Genomic DNA, 25,309 nt, shown 5'->3' on the forward strand with positions numbered 1-25,309 from the left:
CGGGACCTACCTTATCCTACTCTGAATTTTTGGCCAATCGGCATGCACTAGTACGACAAATGAAGAAATTTTTACCTATAATGATGCTTCTATGGTTCCGGGTCGAGCTATATGAATGCATTATCAAACATACACGGTGTTCATCTCTGCCTGAGTTTGTATGTTAATTAAAATTGGAACTCCAGGGCCTTGTACAGAATATACTAATTTTCAACCAGGTTCTCCTACCACTTATGATATCGATATATGAATTTTGGAAATTCAAGTGGTCGAAACGGAAAAGCAGCTATGAGCAAGGTAGCAGTGTTTGGGAACTAGTCAGTCAAATTTGTATATCCACTGCTCTAGTTATAGCATGGCTGGCTATAAGACCAGTACAAAATGGTTGGAAATCATCCATCATCTGCCCTATTGTTACCAATGAGCGCCAGGTTCTGCTTTGGCTACGGATATTAGCAGCTATGATAGACTCTGCCATCGTAATAATGGCAGAAAAGCTGGCTAATATGCCTATACGTCAGTCAAGTGGGCCAAGCTTGCCATTTACAACAAAATGGGGATTACTTCTACTGGTACTTTGACGAAAGCTGTACAGGTATCTTACTATAATCTTCGCTAATATCTACTCTAGGGAACAACAGTTTCATGGGCAATTGGAAAGTCTGGGGCATACCTCCTTTCAACACCAAAGGAGGAGCCGTTATTTTCCCCAAACATATTTTCTAATTTTGATAGGATAATTTTACGGTTCCTATTGGTGTCCATATCTATCATATCCGCGTCTAAATGGGTATGCCCCAAACCCCCGCTTCCTGTTCTTTACCTCAGCTTGGTTTCATGTCTTCCTAACTGTCTCAGCCATTAAACCGTAAACTGATATCAATCGTGTCTATACCTTCAAAGCACTAAAGCGTTTAGCCCTTTATTTGTGATATCAATGTTAGCTACAGGCTATACCCTTCACTCGCATATCGCACCATTTCCGGGCTATCGCCCACCGGTTTCGGTTGTGGCAGGGATATTAGCAGCTATACTGTTTCACAGTGTGGCCGTTTTATACGGCGGGCATACATTTCTAGTTGATTATCTCCGGCATTCCAACCGAAGTGGCCTAATGGCTTTAGAGCTAGCATCGGAATCGACCTACACAATTTTTTCGTTGAGTTCCTTGGTTATGGCTATCATTTACATTACTTTAGGTGGTGAAAATATTTCTGGTCACCCTATAAATGCTCTAATGATCCAAGGAAGACAGTTACATGCTCAATGGCTTGCTGAAGCAAGGTACAGCATTGACCTACAGGGAGCTGTAAGCGAATATACAGAGCGTTATAGCTTGTTGCCTCCACCGTATGTTGGGTCCCCAAATTAGTTAACTACGAAACTTGATACATCTGTGACTAACGCTTTATTTAGGGGGTTCGACGTGTGGTACGAATACGCTACTAACAGGTCGTCACTAATTATTGATAACTTCGATCAAATACATCAAGATCTCCTACCATTCCGTACTCTTGCACCCAGTACATTGAGGCATCTTACTAACTCTATGGCAAGTAGCCAGTGGAATGACATAGCCACTGTTGTGGTACGCAATGGTGTTGCTGAGGCCCAGCCGGGGATAATACCCACACACAGATGGATGATAGAAGGAATCGTCCAGATGATTACTCCCTTTGCGCAATACCTACCTGATATGGACATTGCATTTAATTTGAATGATGAATGCCGCGTTTCAGTTCCGTGGGACACTATTCAAGAAATCAATCATACAGCAAGAAAAAACCTCTCTTCTAGAGATTATCCCATGAGCCATGTTTGGTCTAAAGATCGATCACTGTCCTGGGCCCTCAGCCGCTCTAATGACCAGTTGGTGCATTCCCATTTCACAGATATGTCTAGAAAAGATACGTTTCATACCATTGTGAGCGAGTCATGTCCGCCAAGCTCAGCTGCTCGAACACAGTATCAATGGAAGCATGATACGCTATGTTCGGATTGTGCTGAACTACACTCCATGGGTCAATTCTTGCAAGACTGGACACTATCTGGCGACATCTGCCACCAGCCTGATTTGGCAGATTTACACGGATTCTTCATAGCGCCGAGCGCATTCAAAGTATCTCGAAAGCTACTCCCGGTATTTAGCCAAAGCAAAGTGTACGGATTTAACGACATATTATACCCAAGTGCGTGGAACTATATGGAAAAAGCGAGATATAATCCTTCAGACGAGAATCCTGATCCATGCTACGAAGACAAGGAAAACACTATATTCTGGAGGGGAACAACGTCAGAAGGCTTCAGCGAAGCAGGGGAATGGCAAGGAATGGCTCGCCAGCGACTTTTACATCTGGCCAATAATAACACTAACCCTGTCTCTGTACTACTTCCACGGCGAACTGAGGGCATATATTCATACTACACCTTTCCCCCCTCGGAAATCTCCCAATCCATCGGTGCGAATGTGTCAATCGGTATTGCCGAGGACGTAGCTCGATGTGGTGGAAAGGATTGCAGTATTCAAAGACGTGAGCTGGGAATTACCAACAGAGTGCAGTTCGATGAGCATTGGAGACACCGTTTTCTATTTGACCTGGACGGTGCCGGCTTTAGCGGCCGCTTTCTACCTTTCCTACAGAGCAACAGTCTCCCCTTCAGAACTGCAATTTTCCGACAATGGTTTGACACAAGGATAATGCCATGGCTTCACTTTGTGCCGCAAGACATTAGGTTTCATGACTTCTGGAGCACATTGGGGTATTTCGCTGGAGTGAGAACGGTGGATGAAGCTGGAAAAGTCACTAAGGTTCTGATGAAGCCTCATCATCGAGAAGGCAGGATTATTGCAAGGGAAGGTAGGAAATGGGCTGAAGAATCGCTTAGAAAGGAGGATATGGAGATATATCTCTTCCGATTATTGCTGGAATGGGGTCGGCTGACTGATGATCGGAGGGACGAACTTGGGTTTACTGGGTGATACACTCATCTGCTAATGAAAATTTGCAGTAAAACCTTTTCGGGGACAACTAGCGTTCCGTGGCTTCTTCAATTTGTCTAACACTACGGCGGACTCTATGCGCCATACTCTCAGAATTATGTTAGTTCAAAATTTATATATGTAGGTATACCTAGTCTACTCTCGTTTTAATCCTCTCCTCCGGCCTAGAGCTACCGCTTCTTGGCTCTTCTCTCTGGCTCCTTTAATGATATGGCTGTTGAAGATATTTATAGAGATGGAGTGTAGTAGAAGTAGCAGGTATAGAGTGGAAACAAGAATCAAAGTCAAAGAGGCGTGGAGGAGAGCAGGTTAGGAGTGGGAGGGGGCTAAGGGGAAGACGTTTTTGTGGCCCGTAACTAACTAGATCGAAGAAAAATTATGAAGGTGAAGTAACAAATCAGCGGTTAATTTCGATAATTCATATCATTGACTAGTTATTGGTACCAAGTACTGTCGCACGGGTTTCAAGAATAATATTCGCCGATAGCTAAGTAACAGTAATTCTAACACATTGCTGAAGAGAAAAGAAAGTCCTGCTTTCTGCTTACTGTACCCTGATTATTTCCAGCTTCTTTCTCACCACACACCGTTCCTCCTCTCCAGAGACAGTAAGATAGAAAACCCGAGGACGAATCTTGGTAGAAAGAAAAAAAGAAAACAAGTCAAGAATCTAGGCGCTTATAAAACAGAGAATACAAAATCCTGCAACTGGTGTGCATATGTTTAGTTATGGTGGCCGCGTCTGGCATGACGTTCCATATCCCGACGTCGTCGACGTTGAGCAGTGTCCTTGATATCTTCCAAGGCTGCGGATGGGACAGGGACAATGCCACCTGTAGTCTGTGGACCGGATGGCATCATGGTGCTTACGAGGGTGTAAGTCTTGGTGGTAACGTAAGTGCGGCAGGCAGGTTGAGTTGGTGGAGGACAGGAGTCGCCTGGGTTTCCGTTTCCGCCGGTGGGCTGAGGGCCGTTGTTACTGGATGAGCTAGAGGGCTGCATGGGCGCTCCTGTAGGGTTGCTGGCAGTAGGAGCAGGCTGAGTGGCAGAGACCATGGAAGAGACGGTTGAAGTAGACTTCATAGTGGGCATGGCGGGGGTCGAGGATGGAGGTGCAGGGGCCTGGCTAGGCTTGGTTGGAGCAGTTCCCTGTTGGTATACCTTCATGTAGTTGATTGACCAATATGCGTCCTCGAAAGCGGACGGATTTTCACGGACGTATTCCATGCAAGTAGGTGCTTTCTTCGAGCAGATGGGGTCACCGGGCCACATTCCATCAGCCCAGCCTCCGCAAAAGGCAGTGTTAAAGATCTAGGTGATATCGTTAGCTCTGCACCATAAGAAAGACATAGACATCAACATACGATTCTTTGATTGCGAACATGTTTGCCAATAGGACACTCTCCACCGCCGAAGAAGGCAGAGGGCTTCCCCCATTTGGATGGATCGGGGTGCTCGCTGTTGACATCTTTGGGAATATCTTCACGGGGGAAGAACCAGATAGAGATGGCCTGCTCGGTCCATTCAGTAGCAAAAACACCACCTGTAGCGTTGTTGAAATCTGGTCCGTATCCTCGGGATCCCTTTGTATCTTCGACTAGACAACCCTGGTTTTCAGCTTGACCGAGGGCCTTAACGTCGCAGTTAGGTGTGACAACACTTCCGGTGAAATCTCCCCGCTCAGGGATGCTGCATCCCTGAGCAGTGTGAAGAGCGTAGTCATTTTGTTTTTGTTGGTTGACACCTTCGATTATATCGAGCTCGCCCTCATTTGGCCAGGCAGAAGAGGTAGTCCAGCTGTAATCATGGTTCCGCTTAGTTTGTGTGTATAGGATGTGTGTGATAGTGTGAAGCTTACAAGGCAGGCCATGTTCCACACTCGCCTCCAGGCATGTGGTTGATATCAGCAACGATCAGCCCATGGTTATACACCTTCTTTGTCTCGAGGCGAACAGAGCTTCGGCCCTCCCCCGTTGCAACGTTCTTGTGATCGACACCTAGGTAGACAGCATTGTTCCGGACGCCGATCAAGTTCTGGCTTCGAGCCTCCGCCTGGTCGAGGTAGTTGACATATGCATGGGTTGGATCTTTCGCCTACATCACATGTCGTTAGTATACAAGTACGTCAGAACTGACTCTATCAAGTGGTATCACACACAGAAAAGAACCTGAACTGGTCAAACCAGGTGTTTGGCTGGTAGTCATCCTCGAGGATGTATGTAGCAGAACCCAGCTCTGCCAACGCACCCAGTAGCAGCAACCCGGTAGTACGCATGTTGATCATAGAGTACTTAGGAAATGGAAAAACGGAGAAATAAAAAAAGAATAATACGAAACAAACAAAAAAGGTCCGGAGGTTTCTGTGGGAGAGAGTGGAAATCTCAGGATATATAAATGCTTGGGAGTGAATGCAGGGTATATTTTAAAAGAGGTAACTCCGGTTTTCTTATATATGGAATCTGAAAGAAAAGAATGTAGATAGTTTCAGAACGAAGACTTGATCCTGCCAGAGGGGTCTTCTTATTCAAAACAATAGCACAACAATAAGGGAGAGACAGAAGAAGAATAAGCTAAGAAAATTGAATATCAAGGAGCGTAAGAGTTTAGAAGCAAAGAGGACAGAAGAGCAAGCGAAAGAAGCACCACGAAGGCCAGTCCAGCCAGCTTATAACATTTCTCCCACGCTCAAGAGAAAAGGCCTCTGATACATCAAGACGCAAAAAGGTGAATAAACCTTTCTCTTGGGCCGTGGTCTATTTTCAGATTCGCCATCGAGGGGGCCGGCGTATACAACACACATGGGCTGAGTGTCAAAAATGGTCGTATCCCCTGACCTTGAACCGCAGGACGGAACAGGCCCAGGGCCTGGCGCTGCAGCATGACGGTCCACAGCCCAGAGCGAGCGCCAAAGAAGGACAAGAAAGAGAACAGTCTTGTCGGTTCTCGGGTGGCCTGGACGGTTGTTCGCTACTTACCGAGTACTCCAGATTGTCTGTTACCAAGTGTATATGGAGTACGGAGCAACGCCTATGCTTATTAGCCGGTGGCCATGTGAGAGAAGAGAATAATGTCGAAGGCCGAATGGTGGCGGCGGTGGCAAGTCAGATACGAGCTCTATATATACCACGGTGCAACGAGAGAGCGATGGGGACCAGGAAACAGTCGTGTAAAAGAGCCTGTCTGTCCGTCTATTTGTCCCTGTATATAGGTATATGGAGGAGGTGGAGGTGGAGGAGGAGCAGGAGGAGACAGCAAGACGGCCAGCTCGAGCGCAAGTCCCAAGCCAAAGGGCGAAAGTTGAAGGAGGAGAAATATGGGCGAAAAGGAACTTTTGATGGATCCCTTGGAAAAAGAAAAGAAAGACGGCCAAAACGCTAATCGTAGGGCTGAAATTACGATACTTCTACATGTGCATACTAATTATATATTGTCCTCCAGTCTTGCAGCCCGTGAGGCCGCAACGCAGACAATATATGTAGATGTGCAGATGTGAGAATGTACAGGAGGAAGAGCGATGTCGTTAAAAGAAGGTAAAAAAGTAGCTTAAAGATAAAAATAGAAAGTCGCAAAAAGGGAAGGCACGGAAATAAAATACAGAGAAGGGAGGCAGAAAAAAGGCGGTGTATCATGGTATTGTAAAAATGATACGGCTGTCTCGGCTTGCTGTATGGTAATACAGGTATGTTACGTGTAAGTTATAGCATATTAATAAAAGATTAGTCAGTATTCTTTGTCTCCATTTGCTCTTTTCTCTACAGCCGGCATACCCAGCCCAGCTGGCTATCAGCTTCTTCTCTACTTGGGTAAATGATGGACTCGCTTCCGAATGACGAGATCGATTTGCCGTGCTGCAGTGAGACACCGGGTGGCCACTCGATGAAAAGCTCGCCACAGTGCCGACATGTGTTCTTGCAAGCAGCAGACGGAGGGCACTATCGTCAGTTGATTGAGTTTATATATGTATTCAGACTTTCCAACCGTCAACGGTAACTTTGCTCCTTGACCAACGTTGCTAGCAGTCCGAATTCAATCTCATCCCCCGTCCCATGGAACCATTTTCAGGGCTGCTTTCACAGCTAGACCAACTATCTATATCACATAATAGTAGACACGGACTATGATAGTTAAAACCACCCACAAAATAGTTCGGCTAACTCTATTGTCAAACTAGTTATACGTTCACGTGACCTCTATATAATTTTACGGGGAGTGGAAGAAGGGCAAAGGCAAAAAATTCCGGCATTCCACAAGGAAGACGCAGACGCAGAAGCAGACGCAGAAGCAGAAGCAGCAGTTAAGGGGGGAACGACGATAGCGTTAATCAAGAGGAAGATGAGCAACAGTCGACGGGCTGGCTGGGTACACTCTATGCTTGGTGGGCAGCTGCAGGCGACGTTGATGTACCCCAGTTAATGGGTTCTTCCCTGTAGCGGGCCGCCTTTAAGTATTATTAGCACCCCCAAGCGCTGCAGCTTCTTGCTAACTATCTTCTTGTCTGCCCATCATCTTCCTCCTCGTCCTCATTATTATTTTCCTCTTCATGGCTTGACACAGAGAAACCGACCCTCCGCGGACTTGCTCGTGCAGCTGCCGAACAGCGAGCCACATCACGCCCACGAAAGCGTAAAAAAAGGAGAAAAAGAAAAGCAGAGAACATATCTTAACCAACTAGTTATCCACTGCTTTTTTTCTTTTCTAGAAAATGCAGGGCAAGGTCTCGATCAGGCCCTAGCGGAGCTTTTCTTGACATTCTAGTAAGTAATTTATATTTATCTTTCTTGCCTGTTCGTTCCACTGCACCAAGGAGCAGAAACAGCGACAACAGCACAGCACAGCACAGCAGTGCAGCACCGCATTGCCTCCTGTACACCACCCAGCAGCGTGTGGGCCGAGCTGGGTAGCCGACGCTGGGCGAGAAGACGACGTACCCCACCTCTTGTTCCCTCTCTCGACCTCGCAGCTGAAGGAAAGGCGTAACAGCGGAGACCCGGGTTGGACATGATTCCATACACGATCTGTATAACCCGTACGGGGTACAGCTATCACAATGTATAATAATGATGTATAGATGTATCAAGAATAGCCCATGGCACTGTCCAATCTCTGCAGACGCAAGCCTTTCCCTTACAAGTAAGGCGTGAGCTGTACGGAGTAGACGAGGGCCCTGTATTTTATATGCAGTTTCGTAGACTAGCTGTGAGCTGTATCTGTGCATGGAGGAGTATGGAGTTTTCCCGGGGGGGAAGAAGTGCGTTGAGGCGCAGTCTTCCAGGGATCTTCTCCCCACCACTACCGCCGCCAGTGACAGCAATTCACACACATCGCAAGCAACGCACAGAAGCTTGCTTGCTAAGAAGATCGGTCCAGTACCCTGGCGTTCTCTTCATCCCTTGCCTGCAGTGGAACGATCCTACTTGGCGGGGCTTTCAGGATCAAACTAATGCACTGTTACCAGATAAGTTCAGTTACCTGGTTACAGACAAGAATGTACGTGTATACTTCCCTTCGCGAAGGGGAAGTTTTTCGTCCTGCTGCTCGTTGTCCTGGCCCTGCTTCCCGGCTCCCTTGTCTATCCTTCCTCTTTCCTTCCCTCCCCGCATGTCCTCAGGATTTAATAGGATTCGCTAGATGAGCTGGCCCGTCTCACGCCATACACAACCCGTCTCTGCAGAGGGAGGAGGGCAGCCAGAAACCTAGTTACGATCGTGTGATACGTTTGGTCATATAGGGCTGAATTCGAGAATGCTGTCTCTCCCCTCTTTGACTCTTATCTCACTCTTCATCCAAGGATGTGTGTTTCGTCATGGTTGGCTGTGCTGGCATTCGTGGGAAAGCAAAACGAGAGTGTCAGGGCCATAATCCGTCCCATGTATCGAGCATACCAACCAAAACCAGAGGGCCGGTACAATTTCCCTGGCAGGGACCTGCGGACGGTAGATAGGCGGGTAGTCTGGTTGAAAATTATTTGCCATGCCCTCCCATGCGACCAACTGCATAAATACAAATCCACCTATTATTATTACAGAGAGAGGATATGCCAGCGATGCCCTGGTCCCTTGCCCTCTCCCTGCAATGACTGGTCACGGAGCTGAACCCGTACAGTAGCAGCAGCAGCAGCAGCAGCAGTATTTTATTTCTGTGTATAGAAACTCTCTGTATCGTACGGAGTAAGTAACAGCTTAACAAATATGGATACACTGGAGAAGAGCCAGTCGTTAGCAGCGAGCCTAATCTTCAGGGAGTCGTGATGTTACCGAGCAACAGAGCGTCCCCTCCAACCAAGCGCCATCTCCCTCAGCTGCAGACTCTGGCCATCGGGCTCACCGAACTCCCTACTCCCTACTCCGTACTCATCCTTCATCCTCTAGCACCTGTCTGTCGCTTCTTCGTCCGTCGTCTTCTTTGCCTTACCTCCGCCATTATTGCCGTCGACGTCTCGTCTCGCTGGGCTTGGGCGAAGTTCCTCGGCTTGGAAGGGCAAAAGTCTTGGCATCAACTTCCTTTTTTCTTTCCAGCTTCAAAAAATAAAACATCGCCTTTTTTTTTGTCTTTTCGACTCTCAGCTAGCCATCGGCTGAGCCCCCCGTCAGCGCAGACAGACAGCTGTTATATATAGCTCCTCTCCAGATCTCTCTGTCTTCGGCAGCCTAGATCCTTCGAGCCTCTATCTTCCACTCGTATCCTGGGATTCTTTCATGCATACATGATCGCATGATTCCCCTGTGCACCGTGACCAGATAAGCTGCTGCCAGTCTATCAACCCACCTCAGCCGCCATGGCGTTGAACAGGGTTGGAGATGATAATCTCTATATTGGAGGGTTTGTTTATCCCTCTCGTTCGCCCAGCTATACCCTTCAGGCCCAGCTGTTGCTTGTCTCTATGGCCATAGCCCCGGCCCCTGGACAACGCAAGCCAACAGCAGGTGATGAGCCATCCGCCATGCATATTGCATATAGCTAATCAGAATATATTGTATTATCGTGTCTATGCTTCTAGATTAATGGCCCTGAACAATAAACTTGCACTGGAAAGGGAAAACATTACCCATACGCTGACCGTATTGCGTATAAACGTAGACGAAGAACGGTTTAAACCCTTCAAGGAACACTTGCATATCCCAGTCGATGATGTCGATGATGAGGATCTCCTGCAGCATTTTCCAACCACAAACGCATTCATCCGGTCAGGGCTCGAGAGTGGAACTGGGGGCGTGCTCGTTCATTGGTATGTTGTTGTTTTTTTGGTTTCTTTCTCCCTTTTTTCACTTGTGTATGTTTACTTCTTCTCCGGAGTACTACTTTTGTTATAATTTTTACATTCACTGTTTGGCTGGGCTAGCTAACGGCGCCTATCAAGTGCAATGGGCAAGTCCCGCTCGGCGACTGTGTGTATAGCGTACCTCCTCCACAAGGACCCTGGTGCGTTGACGCCCAGAGAGGCTTTGGACCTTATTCGTCGCACCCGGCCGCTTTGTGAGCCGAATGATGGGTTCATGGAGCAACTGGAGCTTTATCACCAAATGGGATGCCCAGATAATGTTGTTGATCATCCTGTCTATCAACGTTGGCTCTATCAGCGAGCCGTGCAGGACAGTGTAGCTTGTGGAAAGGGGCCTGAGCTGAACGAGATCCATTTCGAAGATCAAGGGATAAGTAATAACTCTATCGGCGATTGTAAGGAGCCAGTGGATAGAACTGAGGTTAGATGTCGAAAATGCAGGTTCGTGGCTGAATGCTATTCAATCTCCTTACTACTCCAGCGAATAGTCACCAACTAATGGGATAATCAGACGGCAACTCGCCACACTACCATTCATCATCCAGCATACCCCAGGAAACAAAAGCGTCTCGTCCCAGACGCAACCCCTTGTCCCCATATCGTCATTGACACCCACGTCATTACCGCCGTCAACATGCGCCCACATCTTTCTCCACCCACTCACTTGGATGCGTCCATCACTTTTTCCGTCATCCTCGGATCCAACGTCTTCTAACGTGCCCTTGGATCCAGACTCTAATCCGCCGCTCTCTGGGCGCCTCACCTGTCCATCTAAATCCTGTGGTGCGAATATAGGTAAATTCGCATGGGCCGGTATGCCTTGTAGCTGCGGGACATGGATCGTGCCGGCCATAGCTCTAGCGAGGGCACGGGTTGATGTATTCGATGCGAGTACGAGGAAAGGCGGTGCGGCTAGAGTTGTGGGTGCTAGGATTCGAATGCCCCCTAGTATGATTAGAGCGCCTGTGGCTGACGCCAGGGCTGAAAGAGGAGGTGATGAGAGCGGGAAGGGGCTTTTATGAGTGTAATTGAAAATAGGCACTCGGGATACGGAGTATGCTGGATGAACACCTTGAGATAGATAGACGACTAGATACCCTTTTGAATTGAAGTATAATGGAAAATGAATGTTATACGCAGTGCTCCATATGTCAAACTAGTAAAGTAGCCTTCTTAATATACTGGCTGAAACACGCCACCTGTCATGGAAGTTAAGGGTTATGACAGATCTGTCTTTGGCACAGAAGGGAACGTCGAGGGGTTCTGCAGACGTTGACGATCTCTCTTAGACTTCTCAATAGCCTTCAGTCTATCAACCCGCATTTGGTAGAAGTTCCTGCAGAGGCGGTCAGTATGTAACTAGTAGTTATACATACGTCCAAGGGGCGTTTAACGTCACACATACCTGTGGAGTGAGTATATTCGAGGCATGTCATCTGTGCTAGCATTCACAGGGCTAGCTGCATTCTGTATAGATTTGATCTATTATTCTGTAGGTTAGAAAGTGGCTTTTTACCCGTGGGGTAAGTAGGAAAAGGGGCCCACAGACCTTGTCGTCTTTCTCTTTCTCATCTTTCTTACTTTCTTCTTCGTCGTCGGCCTTCTTCTTGTCATCTGTCTTTTCACTATCCTTCTGCTTGTCCTTTTCCTTCTCCTTTTCCCTCTTCTTCCGCTGCTTTTCCTCGTACTCTTTCTTCACCTTCTCTATCTCCCGATCCATTTCCTCTTTTCTCTTCTTCGCCGCAACTTCCTCCTCATCTATAAGAGGGGAGCAAAAACCCTTATCTTTTAGATGGATTGGGCAGACGTAAAAAAAGTCCTACTCTAGTCTTAACATATATTTCATTATTGCGGACTTGTGTTCACAGACACCGGCCTGGCCTTAAGTGTACCGAGAGATGTAAAAGCAACTGACCTTACTGTCAGGTGTAACTAATACACTGGTCGATGGCTTGTAGCATATCAGGCATGATTTGGCACCGGTGTCCGCAACCCGGCGGAGGTGCCATATGTTTTGTAAAAGTTGGGCCATCCTTGGGCTTATAACGAGAGCATTATATGGGGTACACGGTACAGGTCCTCAGAGCCATCAAATAGAGCCAGTATCGTGTGCTCTGGAATGGTTCTCGGGGTGTTGTTTAAGTAGCTGCGTAGATTGTAAGTCCAGTAATGTTGTAATGTGAAAGGTGAGGCTCATCAATGGCCGACCATGTGATCTGTTGGGCTCCACGCTTGGACTCCAGGGGGTTAACTAACTACTTCGATACCAATGCATGCCAACCCTGAAGATTCATGGATGTTTGAAGAGTCAACAGCCCGTCATAATACATATACCTACATTCTATTACTATCTAAGTTAGGACAGACGATTAACTAACTAATAGCTACACCAATCCAAGACTGCCCAGAATGTAGATTAGCCTCCCAAAGGATCTATCCTAGACGTTAACAAATCACTCTGTCGCGCCCTCTTTATAGGTGATGGCAACATTGTCCGGCGAGGGCAAACTAGCATTCATATTCTCAACATTCCTTCTCGCTTCCACCCAGATCATGAATTCATCGTAGGTCTGTGGCCAAACTTCGTGTTGTCCCTCAACCAAGAAGGTGTAGTTGAAGGTTCCGGTGGGATTGCTAGTTCCATGGTCAATGTTCCTGGCGGTTGTGTCAACCCGAACTTGAACTCTGGTGAACTTTTGTCCGGTCGAGGAAGTCGAAGGCGAGTCCTGAGTATACGATACTACGGCATTGAGGTACGAAACGCAGCCAACTGGGACCGGGTTGTCAAAGGTACTGGGCTCAAGGCATAGGAAAGTAGGTCTGCTGCGTGAGAATGAGGCAGCGCAGCAGTAAGCTAGTTCGAACGTTTGCTTGAGAAGGTAGCCTCCGAAGATCATGAAGTTATGTCGGTTGCGATCATAAGGCTGCATGATCTGGGCGGCTGAGAGTCTTGTGTCCTTCATGTTCGTAGCAGATACGCCAGATAGTTCAGGAGGTATTTCACGGCCTAAAGCGCGTTAGGGACGACACTGATGTAGGGGCCGCAACTGTAACTGAATAATAATAATTTATCCATACCTGCTCTCTTCGTCCACATTGCATGGATAAGGTCACTCTCTTCGTCATTGGGAGTCTGGGTCTTCAGGCTTCTCTGTCTAAGGTCCTTTTTGGCATTATAATTATGCTCTCCCTTCTCGAACAGTCGACGCTCTTCAGCCGTTTCAACCAGGAGCGGTGCAACAGAGGCTGGTCTAATGCTACATTAGCGATGATTCCTCCAAACTTGGCAGTCACAGGCGAAAACAACTTACTTCTTCGTCTTTGGATCCAAAGCCACCATTGTAAAGGCGCAAGTAATTAGAACATCTTCAGCCCTCACCACTTCGCCTTCAGCCGGCGCTTTAGCAACCTGTAGAGATACTTCCATACTTGATCGGCCAGTAGAATAAGTAACTTGGCCACTCAATTCTAGGTCACAAATTTCTTTCAATGGGTTCTCAATCGTGATCCTGTCAACTGCTGCAGTAACGAGAGCGACATCATCACCGGCATGTCGGTAACTGACAACGCCGGCAAGCGCATCCAGATCCATCAGCAACGAGCCCAGTCTGCATATGTTAGCTGTTGTTCCATTGAAAATCATTCCCATATAGCATATATTTGATGAATTACCTGATCTGTCCAGTTGCGTTGACATACTCGTCCAAAAGCCACGGATCTTTACCAAGAGGCAATATCTAATATCCCCATCAGTTTAAGCAAGAAAAATACACAAAGGGGGTATACAAAATACTAACCGATCGATAGTAGCTGTCCTTCATTCTCTTCGGGGTCATGTTACTGGCCTGCACCGGTCCCCCTGTCCTGGCCTTATCAGAGGCACCGGTGGTCAGACCCGCACCCTTCTCCTCACGACTCTTAGTCAGTGCCTCAATGTATGGCATCTTGACTCTGGCTTCCGTCCATGCTGGATGAAACGTCTGCCTGGGTAGTGTGGAATGAAGCCCCCTTGACTGGATATCTGGACACGACGTTGCCTGAAGGCAGCTTCGCCGGATCCCCCAATTGAAACATGACGGGAGGCTTCTCCTTGAGACTGATGCTACCAACGAGGATACTGGATGGTAAGTGTGAGGAAGCATGGTTATTCTGCGGGATATCGAGGATTATCCGAATATGTTTCTAATCTCAAGTTTACTAAGATGCAAGGGATGTAGTCGGAGATTTGGTGATGGCGCTAACTAGTTAGCCACTTAGTAACGAATTACCTGGGTTCAGCAGCAAGGGACAGCTCCTTAAATACGGCTGGGATGCGCAAACAACAGTCTCGAGAAGTGGATACCAGCATTCGAAACACGGGATATAAGATGAACAGGTGAATAAAGAGCTGCCTTTATTGTACTATGAATTTACGGGATACAACATAATCTATTCCGTCACTGTGCTCCGGGGTATATATATATGATGGCGGCTGCAAGAATTAAATCAGATATTTGACTTAAAAAAACGAGCAGAGAAACGCCATGACAAGCATGCTAAGAACTAGACTAGATGTTTAAAAGACAGTAACGAATGAAACGCTCAGTGCGCTGATAACACCGGGGGAACGTAAATGGCACACAAAAAGACAAACGACCAGGCAAAACTATTCAGACTGTAGTCAAGTTCTTAAAAAAAAAAATCCAAGAAACGCCGGTGGAATGCAATGGGTAAGGGTATGACAGCGAGGGACAACGAGCAATAGGCGGTAGACGCAACCATGCTATAGTGGCTTAGCCATTAATAAGCCGGAGGGAAGGGACGATAAGGGATCAGGTAGAGAAGTGCAGATGGCAATGGTGATTAAAAGAGTATAAGTCGTTGAAAGTGAAAATCATAGCGTGTATGCAGAGGAGGCGGCGTAGAGGATAGTTTCAGCACGGCAGCAGCGTGCTTCAACTCCAGAGTGAAGAGCCAATGGCGAAGAAAACAGCTAGTGTGAGCCATGTTGGCGTCAAAACACTTGAGGAAGAATTGGGAGAGCTGGTTGCTCCATTGGTAGCCTCGCCATTAGTAGTCGAATCAGAACCAGACTCAGCTGGTAGTCCAGGGGAGCCACCAGAAGGCGCCTTGTTGGAGGTAGGATCTATATGTAGCATTAGAACAGATATAGTTTTCGGACATAGGATAGCATGGAGTAAGAACATACCTGGAGAAGGGGTGGAAGATGGTGGATTCTTAGTCCCCGCATATTTCCTTGCTGCTAGTCCGACTCGGTTCTTATCAAAGTCGAAAACAGAATAAACGTTCTTCAAAAAGACATCGCCAACGAGCCACTGTTTAGGTCCTAGTATCTGACGTCCCACAATAAGAGAGTTGCATGTTCCTTTCGTGGCTGTTTCATTCCCAACGTAGTCGTCAGGTTGAATGGTATACTCGACTCCGCCAATTGATAGTTTGATATCAACCTTGGTAGAGCACGGGAGTGTGTAGAATCCCGAACCCTTATTCGCCTGGGGTATCATGGAGTGAATCAAATCGGCATCAGCAGGAGGAAGTATAAGGAATGATGTTCCAGTATCAATGATACCAGTTCTTCCCTTCAAGTTCAGAGACTTCCCATCCATGATCAAGTCATCCATTGCAATTTCCCATTGATAGCCGTCGGGGACGACATTTGAATATATCAGCTCGCCAGAAAATTTGCTCTTGTCGATGTCACCAAATGTAATCTGACCATCTGTAGCACCCTCGGAGGCTCTTTGGAGATTAATGCCGATGACATTGCTCTTGAGAAGTTTCTGCTGCATCAATAACTGTACGACCGTTGGGGTTTTCGCATTGGGATCCTGGGGCCCTATTCCTAGGATTCCGTCCATGGGGTAGTTCAAGAAATCATCCGAGGCTGTAGATGCAGATCCAAAAGGAGTGACTAACTCGAAACCTGCAAAGGACATGGTGTCATTGACAATGACTCCGGAAACTTTGCCGGTACCGTAAGTAACTCCCCATTTTTCGTCTGTAACCTTGATCGTCTTCGAGTCCTCCTTTCCAAACGTATTGTGTCTTCCACAGGCTTTGCTAGTGCAGTCTGATCCAAACACCCAAGTACCTGACGCGCCGGTATCAATCAACATCCACATCTTCTGGCCTTCCGATCCGACTTTGACCTCGGAAAAGTATGAGAAATCGTACCCATCGTTATTGATACCGAGGGTGTTTGGCGCGGTTGGCGGAGATGCGATTTGAGCTGGGTAGTTATTATCTCGACGATACTAGAAAGATTGACCAAATCTATTAGCAATTGACTCAAGCGTATAGAGATTCTGAACGCAGGTTACTAACATTGCTGGGACCTCTCCTAATGTTTAGGGTTGTAGACCCAGTATGGGCATGTTTATATAGCCCGGGAAAGGTGAAGAAGCGTCTGTCAATGGAGCCGTGGTTCGATACAAGACCCTTGGTGAAATCAGGCAACTTGATGGGATAGAACGCCAAAGTGCCTGTGAACTGTAAGGTGACTGCTGACAAAAGACATAGCCATAGAAACTGCATGATCCTTCGGGAGGGGTGTTCGGGATATTTAAATCAAGCGATCGCAGTTTCGGTTATCTCGTCATTGGCAAGAAATCTAACTATCGTAACGAATCCCAGGAAATTCCTCTATTTCCTTCTTTTCTCTCCCGTCTTTGGTAAATCTTCGAAGCTCCCAGGTCTTGGGAGTCTCTAATAATCTTGCAATCTATAAAGCAGCGGCTCTGCAGATAGAGGTCAAAAAAGAAAGGGTGGGATTCGAGGTCCAAGAATTAAGCGTCAGGGGGGATAAAGCTCTCGAAACAGCGGATGAGGGAGCCGATAAAAGGGAAGCAGGAGAAGATATTCTTAAACAATGCAACGACTGAAAACGAAAATCAAAGAACAGTGAAAGGAGAAAAGCAAGGAGTGAATTGAGCCAGGATGACGAAAGCCCGCCCACATCGAGGCGGCAGATGATGCAGGTGCAGGAGTTGAAGTACTCTCCCCGTTTACGTTTCGCGAAGAATAGGAGGCGAGAGGGCGCAGAATAGACAAACTTGGCTTGCGGGCCAGATCGACACAAAAAAACGACCGCGGCAAAGGCCTGGAGCGTTTTCGTTGGCTAGAAAGGAGTAGTGCGAACGCATGCAGCAATCAGGTGGAGTGAAAGCGTATGCAGGACACGCTCCCTCGCCCATAGGCCATGGCCAGGAAAACCCCTGGCCCCTGCAGGGCGCCAAAGCAAACATGGCACTTCCGCTTCCGCAAGTTCTCTGTCTGGGGACAGTGTGAGACCCGGATGTTTGTTCGCGGAGAACCACACGGGATGCACGGTTATCTCATTGGCGAATGCAGGGGAATCTTTTCCAATAATAATACGGAGTAAGAAAGAAAGGAGGCGAAGTTCGCTCTTCATGATAGGCGCTGAGTCAGCGATGATCCGGAGGCAACCAGGTTGATCTTGGTTAAAGTGAGCGGCTACACACACGGTGTGTATGTATATACAGCGAGGATTGTCGGCAGGAGAGTGGTGGCTCTTTTGACAGACTGGGTCTGGGAGAACAGGCGAATTGCAAATCCAAGTTTCCCGGCCAGGGAGTATTCATTCCAAAAAAAAAAAAAAATAGTACATATATACATGCAGGCGCTAAAACAGATGGACATGAAAAGCAGTTTTGGGGGCTAAATGCAAGCAAAGCAATCAATAAAAGAAAGAGGACGATGAGATGGTCGTCCTCATCGTATGGAGTACAAGGGATGGATAAGATGCAGGCAGTTTGTTTGACAAGGAGCGACGCATTCAACCTTGTCGTGCGACCAATTAATTTATTTACCTTGAACGAGCATACTCTCCGTATAACAGGTTGCAAGGCATTCTTGTAACCCTACGGGTCCAGCGTGCTCGGTGTTTGGTTGCTTTTTTTTTTTCAACGGACGTTGGTTGCTTCCAGTGGAAAGAGTCTAGATGGGGCCAAGTGGAATTGAGGAGACAAGTCAGAATGACCGGGGTGTTTGCTTGCTTCTTTGCCTTCGTAGGCTGTAGCCGCGCGATTTGAAACACCGGAATGTCCGTCCAAGAGAAGGATATCTTGCAGCTGAGAGATAGATCCGATTCCAGATGTTTATCGAACCACCCGAAACTGAGCTGTGGTCTGCGCATACGAAACATTCAGCCTGTGATACAGGTCGGAGAGTGGATTCCCGCCTAGCAAGCCATAGCCATACGGGGAAGAGCCCGTCTTCTCTGCTTCGGTTCACATATGTCCCTCCACGCGTCATCAAACACTGTCTTCTTCTTACCCACATGGCTGTCAAGAAGCTTCAGGTCTCGAACAACTTCCATACTACCTGTGCCCAATGAGATAGTCTTGCCCATGATGATACACTCCGACACTCCTTGGACAGTGTCGCGTCTGCCCGCACCACCCGCATCAAAGAGATGATCCGCCGTCTTCTCAAAACTCGCCAGCTGAAGAACTGAGTCGCGAATCTTAGCCAGCCCGAAACGGGTAATTCCAAGCACCTCGCCTTTATATGTCATAACATCTGCAAGGAGTTGCATATGCCGAGGATCAATCGCCATGCCCGACATGACAGAGCTGATTTCGTCGATAATCGTCGTTCGCGCCGCCTCGATACCAAGAACGTCCCGCATCTCCATGACGTGGTTGGTGCGGGTACGGTGGCCCTCAATGCCATCAGTCGTCATGCATGCTCGGAGGCCATATCCTTCAACCAAAAGAATGTTAGTGGCAACTTTTTCTCCGACACGAATCACTGCTCGGGTGCAGTCCGGATAGCCGAACACTTGGATGTTCGGCAGAATTCGCCTCAAATAGTTGATTCGAATGTATGGATCTGAGCCGGTGATCTTTTGCTCAGAGACCGAAACACCTGCCATTGAGGCACCTTCATCCACGTAGATGTGGATATGCGAGTTGAATGACCGGAACGTCAGGTCAGCGGCTTTGAACGCTTTGTGCTTCTTAATGGCAAGTAAGATTTGCCGTAGTGTCAACTCAAGCTGCAACTTCTTGATCGTTGAGAAGTCAACCTTGATATTGATAAAAGAGGATGTCTGAGAGCGGTTTTCTTCGATATAGTAGACAATATCCTTGAGGAAAAGTTTCTCAACTCGGCCTTTGACGATCTCAGCAATACGCATGTCCGTCTTGTTCACAAGCTCGCAAGTGATGATCGGCGTACTGATCTCTTTTGATGCGTTGATAATTTCCTTGATACGCGGAACACCTTGGGTAATACTCATACCAGCAACACCAGCGAAATGGAAAGTTTTCAGTGTCATTTGTGTTCCAGGTTCCCCAATGGATTGTGCACCGATGGCTCCTATACTGTGGCCGGGCTCGACATGTGCACGCATATACTTATCCAAACACGAAGTGATGAAAGCCTTGAGCGTTCTAGCGGAAATTTTGCTAGTATGCGTAAACGCCATCTGCTCTTTGCCTTCTTCGTTATCGCTAGGTCTAAGTTGTGCAGCCTTTGCTGCTACATACTCTTCAATCGAACTTAAGAAGTCACGGTTGCTTTCCCACTGGTCGGTAGCGAAGTCATTTTCAGCTTTATAGGAGAGCGTGTTTCCGAGCAGATCGTACCGAACCAATTTCTTTCGCTCTGGAGCTATAAGTTCTTCACATAAGGCCAATATTTCATCTGCAGATAAGCCCTTCTCATCTTTGTCGTATGTAGTACTCTCTGCATGTGTAAAGGTGCGGTCGAAGTGAACGGGTTTAGCTGAAGCCTCCATATTGACAGGGTCCAACTGATCATCTCCATACTGAAACTGGATGATGAATGAAGACGAATCTCGGACAGTATTGTCGTATCGAGTAGATAGATCCTCGAGAGATTTCATAAGTCTTCGAGACATATAGCCTGTCTCTGCAGTCTTAACGGCGGTATCAATCAAACCCTCACGACCAGACATAGCGTGGAAAAGAAATTCGGTAGGAGTAAGTCCAGAAAAGAAACTATTTCGCACAAAACCCTTTGCAAGAGCATGCTGGGAATGGCGAGCAAAATGTGGTAGGGTACGGTCCTGGAAACCTTTGGAGACACGAGCATTCTCAATGGATTGTTGTCCGACGACAGCTACCATCTGAGACACGTTGATATTGGATCCCTTGGAGCCGCATGTTGCCATAATAAGGGGTGCGTTGTGCTTGCTTACTTCTGAAATACAGTATTCACCAGCTTGCTGACGAACCTTGTTAAGGATACCGGTGATTTCGTTCTCTGCCGTTTGGCGGCTATCCGATTTACCCATCTGAGGTTTCTCTTTACTAGCAGCTGCGATTAGATCATCACATTGCTGAAAAGCAGTGTTTATCAAGGTATCTTTTAGCTTGACTAGGCTTTCTCCTGGATATACATCAGTGATCCCAATTGAGAAGCCCTTATTTGTCAACCATCTGGCAGAGAGTTTCGACAACCTGTTCATGGCTTCTGCTGCGGCTGCGTACCCAAAATCTCTTTGGATGACGAAGAAGATATTATCCTTCTTTCCAGCTCCGATTGTTGATTTGTCTGCAACACCACACAACATTTCTGAATTGCGGATACACAGCCATCCGTCATTCTCACATAGATCTCTCGGCTGACCCTTGACGAGCTTGAGTTGACGACATGCCGCATCAAGGTTGACTTTGACGGGGCAGTCTTTGTTTGGTCTCATGAGAACGCTGAACACCTGCTTGCCGGTCCAGAGCATTTGCGGCTTAATAGTTGCTGGCGGTGGGAGCTCGAATCGGGTGCTGGAGTCGAGCATGGATAGACATATTTGAGTAAAAGTTTTTCTATCAAAGAAATTATCCTTACTACTGAGTAGATAGGCAGCAGTAATGAAATCCTGGATAGCAGCAATGATCGGCTCTCCGTTCTTGGGTGTGGCCAGATTGCTTTTAACTCCCATAAGTTCCATAGCTTCGGCCCTTGCTTCTTCAGTTTGCGGAACATGCAAGTTCATTTCATCACCGTCGAAATCGGCGTTGTACGGGTTGCAAACACACTCATTCAACCGGAACGTCCTATGAGGCCGGACTTTGACAAAATGTGAAAGGATACTCAGTTTGTGAAGGGATGGCTGACGATTGAACAGAACAATATCCCCATTTTCTAAATGCCGCTCAACTATATCACCTTCCCGGAGCTGGTTTGCTATCATGTTCAGGTTGCCATACTTTAGAAAGAGCCTGAATGAGTTGCCTTCTTTTATGAGATAGTTTGCCCCAGGCCAAGTTTTTGTGCCATTCCGTATACGCTGACGTAGCTTTTCTTTGTTATATCTTGTTACTCGCTCTGGATAGGTCATGTTCATGGCAACCAGCTGAGGAACGGCAACTTCGTCTATGCGCAAATTAGGGTCTGGTGAGATGACAGTTCGTCCAGAAAAATCAACACGCTTTCCCGACAAGTTTCCTCTGAATCGCCCCTGCTTGCCTTTTAACCTTTGGCACAACCCTCGAATGGTCTTTTTGGAATCCGTGTTCTGTAAACCAGGGATATCACTGTTGATGTACACTGCAATCTGGAGTTGCATGTAGTCCCAGCATTCGATGATGGTCTGGACGGGTGCCCCTTTATCTAGAGCCATTTTCAAATTCAGATTGCTCTGGACAATGTCTCCCAGTTTTGCAGTCAGGTCGTCTTCCGTACTAGGTCCCTCTTGGCCAACGGATGGCCGAATAGGAACCGGGGGAGCAGGAATAAACTGCCAAAGGAAATATTCCGGCCGAGCTCCGTCCACATTCAAACTAAGCAATTCGCAATCTTCATTGGAAATCCGACGAAACAGCTTCAGCACCCGAAGAGGATTTAGGTCATCGAAAACACGTCTGTAATGCTTCTCGATATCCGGGTTGGACTTTTTTGCTTCCTCAAAGGACCGATCAAAGGCAAGCTTGCTGGGAGGAGGTATTTTCTTAGCCGAGAGGGAAGCGTTGAAGGCCCTAAACTTGTCGTGAACGATCTTTAAAGCTCCGGTACTCGCTTTCTTGACAGTTCCGTTGATAGCATTGCAATAATAGCATACCGGCGTCTTCCGGCACCTGACGTTAATGCGCTTATTTATCTGCATGCGCCTTAGATTATCCAACCCGGGCCGCCGTAGTTCTTTCAAATATGATCTTCTCTCGTCTTCTGGAAGCAAAATCTTGGAGCAATCCTATCCACCCAATTGCAAACAGAATTAGCATGTCTTTCAACAACAAAGGGGAAATATCCATCACTATGTTCCATCCTACCTTGCAAATATCCTGTAATATCTCGATAGTGCGCTTAAAGTATCCGACGTGGAAAGCAGGAAGGACGAGTCGAACGTATCCGAAGTGCCCGTTACATTCCTGTAGATCACCACCGCAGGTTTCGCAAGTATCTGACTTATTAGATATACCAAGGCGAGGGTCCATAGGGCCATTTCGAGCGACGGCGCGATTATTATCGAGATCAAAAAGCTTTCTATCCGAGATTTCAACGTGCGCCTGGCTGATGATGTCCTGATTTGAACTGTACGGGCCATTGATTAGTTCATTTTCACGTAAAGGGTAAGCAGTGTATATGCACTTACAGGACACCGAAGTTAATCTCTTTAATAACCTTGGGCACCCGGTCTATGACCTGAGCCTTGCCCGGGTCAACAGGCAGAGCATCTGTGGCCATCATCCTGAAGGCAACGAGCTAGCCCTAGCTTTTGTTTTCACGAACAAGCCAATGGCTTCAGGTCTCCACTTGCTATCGTGCTCTGCATTCCATGAGTAAGTAAAGGGAGTATATGCGCCGTGATAACCAAGGTAAACAGCCACTGCAGCCGGCCGTTGCTGGTGTGATGTCCCTTCCGCCCCTCCTCGACTCATCGCGAGCTTCAAAACTTTTTTAGATTATCACATACACGTGACTTTATCTGACAGATAATCACGTGATTTTATCTTATCTGACGGCGGACGAAACGACAACCTCATCTATCAAAAGCCGAAGAAGAAGAAGAAGACAACGACGACAAGAAGAGGGCGAGATGAACAAAAAAAAAAAAGAAAGGAGGTACATCGTATAACTGGGTAGTCAGGCATGGAGCTAATAGTGGCTGCATGCCACAGCCAACAAGTTGTCTGTGATACGCATGCGATGAGGAAGCGAAACTATATCTGGTGTGATGTCCTTGTATCCCATCAGACCACCTTCAGACGACAGTTCAGCAGGAGGAGATGGAGATGGGGTGCGTCAACACGGCATACCCTCGAGGGATACCAGCCGTTTCATGCCCGTGCTGGTACCTTTGAAAGGTCCCGAAGGTGTTAGGACACTCTATTTCTCCATTTAACCAATCGGATTAGGTCTGTATCTCGTCTTTGCCTGCAGGGTGATATGTTGATTGGCGAGAAGTTACCCCATTCCATATTACTCCGAGCTAGCAATGCATGCAAGCGTATAGCAAGGATGGTGGTGAAATGATGGTGTGTTGCTTGGATCCTTCTCATCCGCCCATTTCCTGTTCTTCCCTGCAGAGAGAGAGGAAGAGAGAGCAAGAGCAGAGGCCTATGGATGGAGCAACGTCACGTCGTCCTCAAGGGCCGGGGAAAAGGAAGAAGACAAAGCTCATGCCCCGCAAAGCACACGAGTGTTTGGAGCCGTTACATTTAAGAAAGATGTTTTGTTTTTGTCTGTGCTCACGAGACACCAGTGTAGATGTACAACAAAGAGCCAGGTCAAAGAAAGTCGTTAATATAGTTAAAAAATAGTAGCTATGATAAATGGGAACGGGTAAGATATAGCGAATGAAAATGAGAAGATGGTCGCCTGGTAGCATATAAGACAAATGGAACATAGAAGAAGGAAGTCATGCTCATCCCAAAACAGAAAACCGTGTAAATAAGAAAAAAAATAAGCCGGTTATTGGGATATACTACTCTGACTCGTCCCCTTGATGTCTTCTAGCATGCCCTTCCATAGGTCTCTGACAGCTCCGCCAACAGTCTCTTGACTGGAAGCACTAGCTCTGGCCCCATCTCGGGACCTGCTAACGGCCTCCGTGAGGTTGAAAGGGTTGAAGTCCAATGCATGGTTGTCTACAACTTCACTCATTGGGCTGGGTCCGTTGGAGCCCATGTCGTTGGTGACGGTGTAGATCTGAGGCTTCATCACACTAGCGCTGGCTGGGGCCATCTCATAGTGAGTGAAGGAGTCTGGAGGGGTGGGGATACGAGGCATCGACTGGCTGGCGGAAGCAGACTCCATGAAGGTCGGCATGTAGGCGAGGTCGACGGGGGAAGAGTCCTGGGGCGACCTGTTGGCCCGAGATGTGTTGAAGGGCCTGGACGAAGAAGACTGCTGCTGGCCAAAGGCGTGACGATCAATACGCCTCATTGCAATGCTGAATGCACGAGACTGGAGAACATCGTGGTTTGAGAGGCGGTCAACAAGCTGGAAGGGGATGTTAGCAGGGCGACGGTCTATATTCGGGGAAACGACGGAGCATGCATGAGCAGGAGAAACGAGCTTGGGCTGACCTCTGATTTACTTCCAGATGCACCGAGATTCCTCTTCTGGCACTCTGCTCTGAGGTCTGCGAGGGTTCTGGAGTGGTAGAGAGTGCTGGCGTCTGGTCCGGTAGCGACCTGGGCCGAGTATGCGCCGGTGATGTGAAGAGAGCGGCGAGGTTGCTGGGACAGCGACCTGAGGGCCTTGAGAGAAGTCGAACGGGGGGCAGCCATGGCGAGAACTAGTGTTTGATAGCTAGTTATGCGAAGTATACTCCGTAGTTGAAGACTCGGTGACCTGGGCAACAATTGAACGCAGAGAGACAAGAGGTCGAAGAGACGAAGTTTAGCCAGCACGACCAGAGAGGAACAGGGCGGATGTCAACTTATAGCTGCTGGCTGGCTGGCTGGCTGGCTAGAATGGCTGGCCGTCCCCCAAGGTCCAAGGTGTAGCTTCGTTATGTAAGGACGCTCCGGCTGCTTCGTCGTCTCTTGCTGCAAGCGGCCCAGGGGAAAAAGCAATATTAGTTAAATAGTGAGTAC

At 47.6% G+C, this 25,309-nt stretch overlaps 9 protein-coding genes across 9 annotated transcripts; 3 read left to right on the plus strand and 6 right to left on the minus strand.

Moving 5' to 3' along the window:
* Positions 1-233: 233 nt before the first annotated feature.
* On the plus strand, positions 234-865 carry TRV_03528 (uncharacterized protein; the record flags this gene model as incomplete). The annotated part of the gene is made up of 2 exons (XM_003022271.1): positions 234-572; positions 632-865. The coding sequence occupies 2 exons, from the start codon at positions 234-236 to the stop codon at positions 863-865; spliced, it is 573 nt and encodes a 190-aa protein (XP_003022317.1).
* Positions 866-1,174: 309 nt separating this feature from the next.
* Positions 1,175-2,980, plus strand: TRV_03529 (uncharacterized protein; the record flags this gene model as incomplete). Its single annotated transcript, XM_003022272.1, has 2 exons — positions 1,175-1,350; positions 1,453-2,980. 2 exons carry the CDS (start codon positions 1,175-1,177, stop codon positions 2,978-2,980), a joined length of 1,704 nt encoding a protein of 567 aa, XP_003022318.1.
* A 744-nt stretch (positions 2,981-3,724) lies between these two features.
* Positions 3,725-5,276, minus strand: TRV_03530 (endo-1,3(4)-beta-glucanase, putative; the record flags this gene model as incomplete). The annotated part of the gene is made up of 4 exons (XM_003022273.1): positions 3,725-4,312; positions 4,366-4,798; positions 4,860-5,095; positions 5,160-5,276. The coding sequence occupies 4 exons, from the start codon at positions 5,274-5,276 to the stop codon at positions 3,725-3,727; spliced, it is 1,374 nt and encodes a 457-aa protein (XP_003022319.1).
* A 4,726-nt stretch (positions 5,277-10,002) lies between these two features.
* Positions 10,003-10,995, plus strand: TRV_03531 (uncharacterized protein; the record flags this gene model as incomplete). Its single annotated transcript, XM_003022274.1, has 3 exons — positions 10,003-10,271; positions 10,359-10,675; positions 10,826-10,995. 3 exons carry the CDS (start codon positions 10,003-10,005, stop codon positions 10,993-10,995), a joined length of 756 nt encoding a protein of 251 aa, XP_003022320.1.
* Positions 10,996-11,498: 503 nt separating this feature from the next.
* TRV_03532 (uncharacterized protein) lies at positions 11,499-12,312 on the minus strand (the record flags this gene model as incomplete). Its single annotated transcript, XM_003022275.1, has 4 exons — positions 11,499-11,616; positions 11,686-11,747; positions 11,830-12,038; positions 12,201-12,312. The coding sequence occupies 4 exons, from the start codon at positions 12,310-12,312 to the stop codon at positions 11,499-11,501; spliced, it is 501 nt and encodes a 166-aa protein (XP_003022321.1).
* A 421-nt stretch (positions 12,313-12,733) lies between these two features.
* TRV_03533 (uncharacterized protein) lies at positions 12,734-13,923 on the minus strand (the record flags this gene model as incomplete). The annotated part of the gene is made up of 3 exons (XM_003022276.1): positions 12,734-13,287; positions 13,359-13,537; positions 13,592-13,923. The coding sequence occupies 3 exons, from the start codon at positions 13,921-13,923 to the stop codon at positions 12,734-12,736; spliced, it is 1,065 nt and encodes a 354-aa protein (XP_003022322.1).
* Positions 13,924-15,214: 1,291 nt separating this feature from the next.
* On the minus strand, positions 15,215-16,814 carry TRV_03534 (aspartic-type endopeptidase (CtsD), putative; the record flags this gene model as incomplete). The annotated part of the gene is made up of 2 exons (XM_003022277.1): positions 15,215-16,534; positions 16,605-16,814. The coding sequence occupies 2 exons, from the start codon at positions 16,812-16,814 to the stop codon at positions 15,215-15,217; spliced, it is 1,530 nt and encodes a 509-aa protein (XP_003022323.1).
* A 1,666-nt stretch (positions 16,815-18,480) lies between these two features.
* TRV_03535 (uncharacterized protein) lies at positions 18,481-22,955 on the minus strand (the record flags this gene model as incomplete). Its single annotated transcript, XM_003022278.1, has 3 exons — positions 18,481-22,458; positions 22,538-22,799; positions 22,861-22,955. The coding sequence occupies 3 exons, from the start codon at positions 22,953-22,955 to the stop codon at positions 18,481-18,483; spliced, it is 4,335 nt and encodes a 1,444-aa protein (XP_003022324.1).
* Positions 22,956-24,179: 1,224 nt separating this feature from the next.
* Positions 24,180-25,000, minus strand: TRV_03536 (uncharacterized protein; the record flags this gene model as incomplete). Its single annotated transcript, XM_003022279.1, has 2 exons — positions 24,180-24,739; positions 24,808-25,000. The coding sequence occupies 2 exons, from the start codon at positions 24,998-25,000 to the stop codon at positions 24,180-24,182; spliced, it is 753 nt and encodes a 250-aa protein (XP_003022325.1).
* Positions 25,001-25,309: the final 309 nt, after the last annotated feature.

The sequence above is a fragment of the Trichophyton verrucosum genome, assembly GCF_000151505.1.
Source record: "Trichophyton verrucosum HKI 0517 chromosome Unknown contig00295_1.f1.exp, whole genome shotgun sequence".
In the NCBI taxonomy this organism is placed as follows: domain Eukaryota; kingdom Fungi; phylum Ascomycota; class Eurotiomycetes; order Onygenales; family Arthrodermataceae; genus Trichophyton; species Trichophyton verrucosum.